The sequence below is a fragment of the Danaus plexippus genome, chromosome 11 (assembly GCF_018135715.1).
Source record: "Danaus plexippus chromosome 11, MEX_DaPlex, whole genome shotgun sequence".
Lineage (NCBI taxonomy): Eukaryota > Metazoa > Arthropoda > Insecta > Lepidoptera > Nymphalidae > Danaus > Danaus plexippus.
Window position 1 is genome coordinate 4,465,928 of NC_083544.1, and position 14,757 is coordinate 4,480,684.

A 14,757-nucleotide genomic window follows, 5' to 3' on the forward strand; every position below is an offset into this window, starting at 1 on the left:
ATTATATATATTATTTGAAAACAAATACAGGTAAACTTTAAAACTTACCAAAACAAAACAATAAACTCTGGCCTTTAAATTTATTTCAATCTTTTTATTTGTTTCATATATGAAATATGACTTCAAATAAAATTTTATATTTTCAATGTTCAAGGTTCCGTCCGAACCCAGTCATATATTCCCCCCAATATAAGGATATAAGGTCTCAAAGGGCAAACGTTGCTTAGGAACAATAAAAAAGAACATGTTGTATAAAATTATATAATGATTATATTGAATAATGAATGCAAAACTTCTGTTACATGTTAATTATATTAATAAAGAATTTTATAAATGTTATGATATTCAAGGAACCCACTCAATGGCACAACATTTTGTTTATTTACCTAGTTGCTTTTATATGAACATTTTTATTATTATTAATACCAATGACAAGGGACTCCCGGTTCTGTATTATTTTATAGAATTAAAAAAATATATATAGCTTGTCTTTAAATTCCCGACATCAGTTATGTATTGATGCAACCAAGTGTCATGACGGAACAACTGATTACAACTCACATTTTTATATAAATAATACCTGCAAGAAGAAAAGGAGAAACAAAATATCTTAATTTATTGGAGTATAAATGCAAACGTCGATACAACTTAAACAGATATCAACTAAACGGTTATAGGAATACTGTTATATATCTTTGAAGATCTTAAATAACACAAACAACTAAATGTTAGGGTAACTTAACCTACCTTGAGACATTAACAATATTTTACATAACAATGTATAATAAATAAATGACACCCAGCTATATAATTACATTATTTTTATATGTTCTGTAATAAATATAACAACATAAACTGTTTTGTAGTACAACAACAATAGACAAAGAACAATTTAAATAAATGCAATTACCAGATTTTAAGGTTTGAACACAACGGTGAAAATATATTTTTTATTTCGTATATAATGGGAGTCACAACTATTTCTCTACAGGTGGGATATATCACTAGAAAAGGAGGTCAAACTAATTGTTTAAAAATCTTACACATTATAATACGGAATATATTGAAATGTTTAATTTGTTTAAGGTAAAACAAATAAATTAAAAGCTTACTAACATATTATTAGTTCTATGAAAGTTTATATTACTTATAGGCAGTGAATAATTTATTTACGGGCAGTGGTTCAGGAAAACCAAATAAATTAGCAATACAGATACGACAGAATACAAATCATCAACAATCAGTTATACTTAAGTATGACTTAACTAGGACAAGGCTCAAAGTATTTACTACAATACAAAATATTTAATTATATGAAAAATATACATCAATCATTAAATCAAAACGTTCACAAATAATAATTGACCATTTTAAATGTGGAGGAACCAAAAACATTTTCTTCATTTTTTTATATAATATTGTTACAAAAAAAAAAAACAAGTAAAGATTTTGGGACATGATAATAGAGAAATCCAATTATTTATACTACAGCCAGCTCATTTAATTTTTAAATGCCTACATATTTATAATAAATTCATTGGATATTTATTTTCTATGAGTCACCTATTTTAATTTTGAAACTATTGTCAGATATATATATCGAGAAGCACATTATAATTTTGTATGAGGAATGTTGATAATTCATATATATTAAATAACACAACTATTATATATCCACTAATCACTGTGTAATCACTATACAATACATTATTACATAAATAGTACGAAGGTCTAGTCTATACACAATATTGCCTATTTTTAAAGGAACATATTCATGACTGTTAAAGTTTACAAGTTAATTTGACTTATAACAAAAGGTTTTATTACAGCGTATGCAAGTTACATTTCACTCACGGAAAATAGATTATGTATTCTGTAAATTAACGTTTGATCGTCTCGGAATAATAATTAAAACATTAAATTTCTAATAAAACTCCCCAGTTTATAATGACGTCCTAAAAATAAACACGAAAATTGTATTGTCAACTAATTAATTTCACCATTATTATTTTTTTTGGTTGTTTTTTGCAATATTTTAATTCGGATCACATTTTAAGATTACATTACAGTAATTCATGCAATACTCGAGTGTTTAAAATAAATAAAGTGTTCAAGTAAATAATAACTAATAATACAATAATATTATTCGACAACATAGGACAAATCAATATTATTTTTCTCTCAGATATATGTTTTTAATATGTCGTGTTATTTGTATTATAGACATAGCTTATCGCAATAGACTATTGTCAATGTAAAGATTATTGCTTTGGCAAATTAATGTACTTTTTATATAGGACCTTTTTTGGACAGCTGTGGAGTGTTTAGCTTCATCGATGATTTTATATTTCTTTAGAACTAGTTTTTGATCGCTTTAAATTATGGCTCATTTCATACAGAAAGTTAATAGTTAAAATATACAAGTTGATAGAAACTAGTTTTATTCTAACAAGTAAATTTTACACATTACCCACACAATGACGATGTTTTTTTTTAAATTCTATTTCTATTGTCTATGTTTTATTTATTATTCTGAGAGTTATGGTCACATATACGAATAATACATTTGTCTCTATTTTCAATATCATGTGTACATTCAATCAAATATTTTTATCCATTTCAATGAAACAGTTGTATCTTCAATGTTTTTTTTTTTCTGAATGCAAAGCGAGTAACACGAAAATGCTCTCAATATTAATAAGATATATTAGTAAGATGACTGCATGTCTAACCATAGACATTAATCTAGAAACACAAGTTTAAATAAATTAAGATCCTATGCGCTTTAGTTGAAACCGAGTACAGTAAGCAACATGAGACGCACAGTTAAACCACCTATACAGAAGCTATTCCGTATTGAGGTTGTGTCTCGCTAGTACGGCGGCTGGTTCGTCTCTGAAACAGTCGAAGTTTGTGTCAAGGAATAATTCCTGGAGGAATCGTCTCGCGCACAACATGTACGTGTCTCGAGCGAGCAAAGCACATACATCCGAGTACACACAGGGACTGCGGAAGACATCTGGGTGACGCTGCTTCAGGGAGAGTAAGGAAGACCGCGTCTGAAACGTATACAATTTTATTATTATTGACTATATAGAAAAGCGAAGTAACTTCATTGATTTAAATAACCAATACTTATTATTATTTTTTAGGGTATTTTATTGCAATTTAAAAAATGGCTAAAATAGAACAGTCGAAAGTTTAAAGTTATCCCATTATATTATTCATCATATAAATCTGTTTTGTATTCCTTAAAAAATCTATTAGTATATTGCATATTATACTACAAAATAAACATTTTCACCGATGTATGTACGATTAATTTTTATTTTACCCTCAAAGCTTTTTACATAAATTATTATTAAAAAATAATTTTTCAATTGTGCGTAATTTTTTTTTCAGGATATTTAATATACAATCTAGTTATATTTGCATTTTCTATAACAAGGTATGTCTCTGATAGGAGTTAATTTCTTTACTAACCTGCCTCAAGTGTATGGGGTTAGCCATAAAAAGGACATTGTGTAACAGCAATGCCTGAGGAGTAGATCCCACAGGTGAAGATGGGCCCGCCGGACTTTCTAGCTCTGAAAATTAAAAACAGACTTACGTTTATTTTTATATTGAATTTAGAATAAACTATGGAGTATTTACTGAAACCTAGGACTACGAAACCAATATGAACACGACACGAACCACTCTGCATAGAAAAATGTTATAAGTATCGATTAATTTCGTCGCTATATAATATTCAACAAACTATGTTCGTAATCACGCGACTCAGTCTGTCAACGAACTCAATAGTTGTATGTGTGAAATGTGAATACAGTATTTCAGGGTCGCTTTTATGACTAAATTACTAGAATATTGTCGCTTACTCGACCCGAACAAAAGTACGTAACAGCGAAAGAGACACCTTTACTTGTCCCAATAGTTTTTATACACACATACATATACAATATTTTCTGTTTATAAAAAGTTTTGACATGACGTATTTTTGTGAGAAGAATAGTCGTAGGGTTTAAGCTCCCATAAACTTACCAGCAAAGAAAGCCTCTCTCAGTTCGTGCGATGAGGGCGGTCTCGTTTTAACACAGGCCAAACAGTCAGACGCTACGTGCCTCCATTTACCAACTTTCCCGACCCTCCCATACATGTTATCCTCCCTGACTTCCCTCTTATCTGTGACGGTTATATCTGACTTGCTTCTGTCATCTGTTTTAATGTCACTCTCAACCTTGCTAGCTTCGATTTCAGTTTGAGTGTTTCCGGTCGACGTACTTGATGTGTGAAGGCTCGTTCCTATTCAACGACATATAATATAAATATTAAAATTTATGGATAAATACTAGTGATTACTACTTGAAAACTGGTTAACTTATAAGATTTTATAAGTTAACCACGTTTCAAAAGATAACTGACTGCGTCGTAGGGAAAACGTGACAATTTCATTTTAATGACAAAAAACACACATGTATATATATATACCAGGTGTGCCCTGGCACGCTTTACCATGGACAACAAAAGGCAGCAGGACAATATTTTGTTTTCCCATTGTTTGGGTTGTTATAAGGCTATCCAGTTTTCCAACACGGGAACAGGCAACAAAAGCAATCCACATCCAAGTCTAGACCACACGTTTCGACAGAGTGGCATGTAGCTTTGGTTATTGTCACTCCGAACGCCAATTAAATTAGAAATTGCAGTCTATTAAATTGAAACGGTGTATTTGGATCATGGGAATTCGAAGAATGAGGATCTTCACCTTTGAAAGGCCCCGTTAAAATCGTTGCTTCCACTATGTTGTTTATTATTTTTTTAACTGCGAGTCGTGTGCCGTTGTAAAGTTTTGGCTGGTTAATGGCCCACTTAGGGGTATGTTAGTATAGTGAAAAGTAGATATAAACAATCCTTGAAGCGTGCTGTATATCGTGTCAAAATTTCAGCTGAATCGGTGCAGAACATTTTGAGTTTTTGAAGCATACACAAACCAACTTAACATTTATATATATATATATATATATATATATATATATATATATAAATGTTATAAGTTTCATATACACTAACGATATGTAAGTTTAATACAGTATTACCTTTATTCAGTCCGAGCGAGTAGTCAGGTGTCCGCGTTCTCAGGTCGCCGGCCAACCCGTCCTCTACTACAGAAGACACTGGATGAACCGCTTTTTCCTCTGGTTCCATAACATTGCCATCATTTTCCCTGCCAATTCACATCCAATCAGTGTTACTTCGTACATTAGATATTGTAATGAGAGTATGCTATTAATACAGTTTAAACAATTCTTTGACGTGTGGATAAATTTGTATTGATTAAAATAATTTTTTTATTATGAATAATAATTTCAAGGTCGTCCATAACAAACTCACATCGGAAACAGATCCATGAGGTTCCTCGGCAGACATATGCCCATGTAATATGGCGTTTTTGGCATTGAAGGCATTGTCCTCAAATTCGAAGATGTCGGTGCAACAATTCTCGAACTTTCGTTCTGAGTTAGCGGCTTCCAATCGTATTCTAAGAGACTATCAAATTAAATGTTATCAATATAAATATTTCAACCAAATACAAACATTATTATTATTATATATATATATATATAGCTACCTATATTTAGTCATCCTTTCTCGAGTTGATTTAGATCTATCACGCAATGATGAAAATACTTTCGGCTGTTGATTAGAGTCAAGCGGTAGCCAGTTTAACACGTCTATGTCATTGGCGCCCATTGCTTCACTCTCTGATACGTAATGCGGCCTGAAATATATTAATTAAACGTGACATACACTGAACACATCTTAATGAAATCAGTTTAACCATGGAGGTATACAGGTTAGGATGTTGAAGAATTATGTTTTTAACGGGCTGAACTTTTGGCAAAAGCAGTTACGAACGCATATATATAAATATGGAACTTGCAAAAAAAGGTTAAAATGTAGTAATATAATTTAGCATACCTTCTGTGTTTATTTAATGATAGAAGTGTTGCATATCCACTCATATCCATTTGAGTAGGCGGTGAACTGGCTGCTTCTGGTGTAGTGAAACCTGAAAACATATTTCATAATATTTAGAACATTTACAAAACACAAAAGTTGAAGTCGTAGTCGTGCACGGAGGCCTATAAAGGCAAAAGAACATAGCTGTTATTTATTTCATTACTTTTTAGTGTATGTTTCTGTAGCGACAATATAAATATATTATCTGTGAATTTAAATTGTCTAATTGTCACGGTTAATGAGTTCAAAACTGGCGGCAGACGGTGTTCAAGTCTTAGTGATGAGGTACTGTAACCATTACAATACGGAAGCCTAAAAATACTGTTTTTCCCTTAAGATATTTTGTTTATTAATAAGAAGGAAATTGAACCTTATTGCCGTCTTACATATATAGTATAATAAAGGCTAAAATGGTACGTACTGGAGGTGGAAGTACGTCTGGTCGGTCTAGTGCGAGTGGATCCTCGCAATCCATGAAGGCTGGACGAACTTGGAATAGGGCTTAGCTTCACCACACGCTCGCTGAAGAAAAATACGTTTTCAGTCAGTTAGGCCATAGATTTCTTAGTGTAGATATATATAAATACATAATTTAATTCTACGAGTTATTCCTGACCAGCACTATCTCAATAAACAAACATTATTTATCTATTACTGCTTGAATTCATACGACGTATCCAATTAATTGAGAGCTTTTATTATTCAGAAATGACATGTAAAAATTAATAATCAACTTACGGCAGCGCATGTTTTCCTAGAAACGAATCACAACTGCTAACACCGCTCGTACTGGACTCGCTGGTATTTCTAACCCGTCCCTCCTGTGTGTGATCGAAGGAATTCATTTTCACAAATCTGTCCATATGCATGCGAGGCCTCTCGTACACTGAACAGTCTCTTAAAATGTCCACAGTCCTCGACTCTGTTAACGTCCGTTCATGCGAGGTGGATCCCTGTGACGGCAGCGTGTGAGACTTCCTCTTGTCGGGTTCGCGGCGTTCGATCGAACCCAGCTTGTGGTCGACGACGTCTTGATCGCTCTCGGTCTGATCCATTGAAGCTATTGTCCTGTTTAGCTTAACATTTTCCGAGTGGAGACTCTCCGCCGTGCTCTGATCTGTGTGGTCTGAATGCTCGCTCAGGTCTATGTCGAAATTGAAACGTTTGTTCGGTGACGTCATAAAGGACAGCGACGTGTCGCTCGGATCTACCATTTGAGTGTAATTCTCGTCTGGGATGACGGGGAATCGGTCGTGTCTTGTGTGGCGGACGCAGAGCCAACCTGGACAAAAATAATAATGGCTATAGTCCGGGGTTCAGAAACTTATTTGCTACCAACTTTGAGAATAAAATATTGTGTATTAGCCTATATGCCCAACGCCCCACTTTTTTCCTTGGTCTCTCACCGCCCCTTTTTATTCCTGCAGCGCCCACAAGAGGGCGTTATTAACTACTTTGGGAAACGCTGCTATAGTCCTATTCATTATATTTAATTTTTGTAAACTTCTACCACTAAAACCATTTTTTTGATACATAAATTTTTTATATATATAAAACGAATTTTCTCTTACCTAATTCTTGCAAAAGATTAGCCCCGTCAAAGGTGCTACCAATCAGCCCCAGGACATAGAAGGCGGTCGCCCGTACTGCGTACACAGGACTATACTTCGCGAGACGTACAATATGAACCGGTATAGAGTCCTCGAGGAAGCCATTACTCAAATTCATCAGCTGCTGTAAGCCTTGGGGGGTTACCGCTGCATTCCCAACCGCCCACAAAGAAGCTTTTAGATCAACGATCTCTTGCTCCGTCACACACTGCTTCTTTTGTAGGATCTGTTTTAAATTATAAGTTTTTATATAATATTTGTCCTTTATTTATACAAAATTAACATTCCCATAATCATAACTTAAATATCAGTAGATATATGAGGGATAAAAATTTTGATATCTCCGTGACTACATTATTTATCTTTCCTCTTTTGTCACGACATAGGGATAATTACACATATGATAAATTGATAGCGCTATTAAGGATTCTTCGAAAAAGGAAAAGCCTAAGCTTTTTTTATCGCTAACGTGACGTCACAACACTTATGGTTCTCACGCTTGATGTGACGTCACGACACTTATAATTTCATCGTCAAACGCCATCAGGACTTATCATTTTGATCATGCGTGTAACGTAATGACTTCGGCTTTACTGTTCATCTATGGCATATTGGGTGACAGACCTTCAATCAAAGGTGGGTTCTGTACGTGTATATTCTGTCACGGTACTGACCTTATAGTGTGGTGGTAGAACGGCGGCCAGCAGTCCCTTGGTGAATGGCGGGTTACCGTTCTTGTTGGTACACAGGTGGGCGAGGGTGGCAAGCAGGTGCGGCGGCGGACGCGCTGAGCGACGAGCGTTGCGGGCTCGTCTCGAACTCTCTGACACTGTCAGAGCTTCGTGGACCACCGCTTCTACTAGGCGGACGTATCTGGAAAAAGTTTTTTACTATTATTTTATATATGTTAAGAAACTACATACAGTCTATTGCTTTCAAATTATACGCATATATTATCTTTCTAATACAATCTTATAACTTATTTAATATAAAAAAAAAATAACAGACAATTTATATTAGTACCTGTAGTTGTAGGATTTGTTCCAAAAATCCAAATGTTTTTTGACGAATGTTATAGCATTTGCATCAGCTATTTGAGACGCAGACGCGACTTCTAGACCCAGCCACAGTAAGTAGCCACGGTCGCCCACTGCTGAGAAATCCATAGCCGACGGTTCAATGGATTTATCCAAGCGACAATTTTGCGCTAGCGCGTCCTTTAACGTCATTAACTTTTCTAAATAAACCTGAAGAAAAGAAAATAAAATATTGTGATAGAATTAGTAAGTAATTAAATAAAGAATTATTTTTAAATTCGATTAACGCTATACTCACAGGTACACTGTAAGCTTCTTCGAGAATAGTCAAAGCAGTTTTAACGACCGCTTTGAATTCGTCCTTAACTTGACCTACTAACATCTTGAGGACCCAGGAATCCATGTCCAAGCCGCTATCAACACTATCATCTCTATGAGCGAACTTAAAGTGATCCTGCATAATATCCTTCTTTAATTTCGACTTCTTTCGCACCAAATCTTTAGATTTCCGCGACGCTCTTAAAAGTACGTTTAGGAACTGAGTTGTGTACAGTCTTGATGCTTGTATGTTGCATGTCAGGGTCTTGGCAAGAATATCACGTGGACACGAATCTATAGTGTAATCTAGACTCGATATGACTAACTTAACGTAACAGCTGTGATGGGTCTTGGTAGATAATTCTAGGAGACTGCGGAAAAATACATATTAGTAAATACACTAACAAAAAAATATAAGTGAGCTTAATAATGCATATCCATGGCGAACATATTACAAATAAATTGAACCGAAACTCAAACTCACTTCTCATATAGTTTTGTTTGTTTGAAGAGTCTCAAACCGGTGTGTGAATGGCACAGTTGTCCGATAAACAGGAAGTACATTTGGCACATAGTGTTGCACATGTGTTGCGGACTGAACAGACACTCATGAGCCTTGCGACCAGTCTCTATGGCCTCTATCTGACGGCTGACGTCCATGAACAATTCCTCTAACAGTCTTTGCGAATCAGACTGCAAAAAAGATACATTTATTAGACATATTTGACTAACATAATGCAACTATTTCAACTGACTTTTTTAGATTAATTTCATAATAAAACGTTACGTATTTTATAATTAAATATATGTATGAAAGAATTTCACTCAAAAACTACTGATGCAAATTTAAATACTTATTACGAAAACCACCTTTTGGCAATAAACTAGTACATACAATAATTTAATTTAACACAATTTTTTTTTCTGTTCTTTTAGAATTATAAACATCCCAGACTTAAAGTCCACTACAACACTAGACTGAAAAAGCTTACAAGCCTTTCTGCGAAATAAATCATTCTTGCTCTGTCTACTTTATATTAAATAATAAAAACGTATTTACATCATTGTGCCGCAGTAGATGCCGTATCAGCTGACAGCCGGCACGCGTCGCCGAATGTCCGTTGCAGGTCGTCGAGAGATCCGTGTGGGAATATTTATTAGCAGATGGTTTCAAATAATTAATTATACGACTCGCCCAAGCTCTATGACCGCTGTCGTTCAGATTCAACAAAGGAGTGCCTTCGGTTTCCTAAAAGTAAATTAAAATATATATATAACAGGTCAAAATCGTATTTATGTTTAAATTCTCGAGATGTCACCTTCAGTATGGTTCTAATGATCTCCCAATTCCATGTGTTTCCATCTTTGTTCTGCATGACAAGTGACGACCTTATAAGGCTGTCGCTGTCACGCTCAAATAGACTGAAGAATTTTGCGGACTTAGTGACTTTACTCACAGCGGCACTGGTCCTTGAACTCACACTTTTACTTTTAACGAGAGCGCTCACATTCCTAGAGGCGACATCGGCCCTCGAACCGACACTATGCCTTTGCTTTGGCTCATATTCTGTATCAGATTCGTTTAAAAATTCAATACTGTCTTGAGGAACATCAGCCATATTTCTGGGTTTAGCCATGCTAGCATTGTCTTTCTCCTTTTTGCTCTTTGATGTATCTTCAATTTTTGTTCTGAATGCCCCGCTGCAATACTGTATGATATGATCGAGAAAAAGGCTGTTAGCGGCTGGTCTGGCCTCGTGCATAGAATGCAATCTTCTCAAAGCAGCGACCGCAGCTAGAGCCTGGGGCTTCCCATTGGATGCTTGAGATATCAAAGATGGTAGAGCTGGTGTTATACTACATATTTGAGGAGGTAGAAATAGGTGTACTAAATGCAAGAGTTGACCTAGTAGTACGGTCGCCCTAACAGATATAAAGGTATCGCTTGTCACAATCACTTCGACCAATCCATCCAGGAGGCCAACCTGGAATGTTTTAACGGTAACAAATTATAATTGTTCTATAATATGTATTATGTTAAAATATCAAACTAATTTTACCTCCAGGAAACATTGTAATAATAGGGCTAAGTGAATCTCAATTATATCAGGGCCGGTGGCGCAAAGATGAGGTAAAATTGCTATTCCTTCAGCAGACACGAAACCATGATTCAAACGCCACGAGTCCTACAACAAAAATTGTTATTAAATTCTTTTAAATATTCTAAAGTAACAACATCACATTTTAGTATTTCTTTTTATTACAAACATTTAAAATTAATATCTTTTTATTTTCTCATTTGGTAAAACTCATTCAACTAGTAATTACTTAAAATTAACTTAAATGTACAAATATTAAACTAACACTTACTTGAAAATCAGAAGGATCTACAGCATCTAAAGCAACAGATATTTCATCGGTCCAATCTGGTTGAGGCAGTCCCACTAATTCATACAACAAATCCAATATGGCTTTCTGAAAAAATATATGTGTATGTTTGAGAAGAAACAAAAATATAACTGTAAAAACTGCTCTATTTGTAAAAATTTACAGCTACTTTTACCATATCAAAATAAAATGAGCTGATCAATATCTATTAAATATGAAAAATAAGGCTATAATAAAAAAAATATATATATACATATATACAATCTAGCTCTCTTCCCCTTCTCTACCCTACTCACTCAATCTTCCAACCTTAACAAGTACATTGCTACTACCGGAGCGAAAAATATAATAGCCAATAAAATTAACCACTCTCCAAACCTCCCTACTCCCCGCTTCCCTCCCCTACTCACTCGAACCTCCAGCCTTGGTAAATACAGGGCTGCCACCAAAGCGCTGAGCCCGCCCGTGCTAGCAGGGTGACAGAAGTGTAACAACCCTGGCCAGCTGCGCAGCACACACAACAATGCCAGACGACTGCAAGTGAACCGCATCTCACGCTCATCTCTGAGAAAAGCAAGTAGAAAAAATTACATATATTAAGTCAAACTTTTTCAAAATACCTCCTTGGATTTAGGTATTTGCAATTAAAACACTAGATTTGATTTAAAATTAAACTCTTAGAATTTATTTTGTATTTTATAAAAGAGCAATTTGTAATTATTTGCGAAATAGACTAACAACTTCAACTATTTGTATTATACAAACTAATATTATATATAAAACAATTCATATGAACGGCTTCTACTAATTGAATTCATACATATATATAGGGTTTTCCATTATAGAATCAATTTGACAATAAAATAACTTCACATACTTGCTAGTATCAGTGCCAGCTGGTCTAAAATGAAAATCACAGTAGGGTGAATTTAGACAGGTGAGGTCAATCCTAGCAGCTTTACGAGATTTCGGATCATTGAGGGTGTGTAATAAAACACCACACAACGCCTCCGCCATACGCGGCGTTGCACATTCCGCCAGTTGCCGCGTCACCGCCGTCACCCCACCACACGATATGAATAATTCCGGATTTAATACACCTACAAATATAATTTTAATATATCAGTATAAAAATCCCCTTTTTGGAATTAAGGTTCAATTACGAACAATAAATTTAAGTAACTTAGACTTTCTTTTACACACGAAGTATTCTTAAGTTGTATCCACAAAAATTATAAGTATACAAAATTTATAGAAATGAAGTAATCAAAATCTGATATAGTAATAAAAATAGACTGTTTGTATTATATGTAAAGTTGTGTTGAGAAGTTTCTGGAAATATTCCCTACTCATATATATTTTCTTCATCAAAATAATATTGATGACAATGTTATTTGATACAAACTATTAATAAATATATAGTATTTTAAGAAATGTGCATCACAGTTGGTATCCTCACAGTTTTAAACCAAATAAAAATCTATAAGTTAATAAAAATTTTGGTAAAATATTTAAAAGTAAAATCTTCAAAACATTATAAGATTTATATGATTAATCCACAGATAATTTTCTAATAACAAAATATTTGACATACATATTTCTGCCAATGTAGCAATAGCAGGCCTTGATAATCTGTCACCGCTACCATCACCAGCACTGCCAGCCCTGGCTACAGCTGCCAAGCATCTTAATAGGCCTTGATCAATGTAGGCAGCCCTATGTTTTCTTGTTCCCTGTTCAATAGCTCCTACCACTGCAATCACTCGACGGACAACTTTCAATGCTTGGGCACGCTCTTCCTCATTCCGAAGCATGAGATCCATTGATCTACAAATTTACAAAATAAATTTATATTTTTTTTTAAATTTTAACAATAGTTATTGACAGAGAAACTCCAGAATATTGTTTATAAAGAACAATTATACAAGTTTGTGTTATTTTTAAAAAGACTATAAATCTAGACAAAATGTATTTTAGACAAACAAACTTATGACTTAATACTCTTTGATATAAATTGCTGAATTTTCCAACATAAGTTGCTCTACTTTTCATAGAATATTAAAAGAAAATATAATCTAAATAATTCTCATTCTACAAAAAAAATATATATATATGTTACCTAGTCACAAGATATGGTAATTTTAGATTATTAAATGTAGCTATGTCACTCTCGGTTTTGATCAAGTATCTCAGAACTCTCAAACCTGCTGCTCTTATCACCATAGAATCATCCACCAGGCTGATGCGAATACTAAAAACAAAAATTTCAAAACATTTTTTCAGTGATTGAGTGAGAGTGATTATCAAAAAAACATTAAGTAAATTGTCATATTGAACTAAAATCCCACAACTGAGAGGTTCACATCCTTGCTAAATAAATGGTGTTTTTCATTTTGTTATTAGAATTTTTATTAATAAGTAAAATATTAATAAAAAAAAGGAGATAAAGGAAATTTTTATAAATTTTCTTAAACATGTCACACAGTTAACAAATAAAATTTACTTTAAACACAATAAGTGGAACACAACTTACCAAGTCATCAATTCATCTGTAGTAAATCCTAAGTTACTTCTATCCTCTTTATGTAACAGTGTAACCAAAGCATCAAAATATGACCATCTGTGGCTGTCAGAACCACTCTTCTGAATCCTAAAACCTGATCTGAATTCAGGAGGAAGGTTCTTATTCGTAGGTGAGGTATCATTGTGGAATGTCTTTTTTATATAAAGACCTTGCACTATTTCTATTATATTTTCTTCAGGTGTTTTATTTTTAGTGTCTAACCTATAAGTATCGCCTCCATGTTTACCTGAAATTATATCGATTCCTTCAAATGTTTTTTCAAAACACTGTACTTAAATATTGGCCTATTATCGGTCTCGTTATACATTATTATTTTTGCACTTCCGAGACAAACAATTAAGAAATAAACGAACTAACTAAAAATATTTACCTTTTCTGCGACTCAATCTATTTTCAAAGGTGGCCATTATAACATTTTTACGATGCAACTATATTAGATTATAAGGATATAAATATCTCTACGAACGGCAAATTAAATATCTATATTTTGTAAAATCTTGTAAAAATAATCGAGACACAGACGAAAAATGCGTTTTTAGTTGTTGTTAACGTAGGACGCATTGCATTTTGATTTGACAATTAAAATAGTCTGTGGTTGACACACAAAAAATAATCGAGTGTTCATTCTTATGTATGAGTAAATAAAATAAACTTTAATTGAATTTATATTTACTTTAACAGTTAAAATACACTAATAACATTACATTTAAAATTGTGATAATAACTATTATCTTCTATAAATTTTTCTTTCGATTGGACATCAGAAACCTTATATCGATTATTTAGTAACGGTCATAGT

The 14,757-nt window shown here is 33.7% G+C and overlaps 1 protein-coding gene across 1 annotated transcript; it reads right to left on the reverse strand.

Moving 5' to 3' along the window:
- Window positions 1–245: 245 nt before the first annotated feature.
- LOC116765587 (rapamycin-insensitive companion of mTOR) lies at window positions 246–14,521 on the reverse strand. Its single transcript, XM_061521794.1, has 24 exons — window positions 14,329–14,521; window positions 13,908–14,184; window positions 13,494–13,625; window positions 12,969–13,201; window positions 12,252–12,474; window positions 11,785–11,938; window positions 11,357–11,461; window positions 11,047–11,172; window positions 10,306–10,971; window positions 10,047–10,235; window positions 9,471–9,679; window positions 8,967–9,357; window positions 8,655–8,878; window positions 8,306–8,504; window positions 7,593–7,857; window positions 6,760–7,303; window positions 6,443–6,543; window positions 5,980–6,070; window positions 5,630–5,779; window positions 5,392–5,547; window positions 5,097–5,224; window positions 4,042–4,302; window positions 3,484–3,587; window positions 246–3,059 (listed from the first exon to the last, which is right to left on the reverse strand). The coding sequence occupies exons 1-24, from the start codon at window positions 14,363–14,365 to the stop codon at window positions 2,847–2,849; spliced, it is 5,178 nt and encodes a 1,725-aa protein (XP_061377778.1). The 5' UTR covers window positions 14,366–14,521; the 3' UTR covers window positions 246–2,846.
- Between the last annotated feature and the right edge of the window lie 236 nt (window positions 14,522–14,757).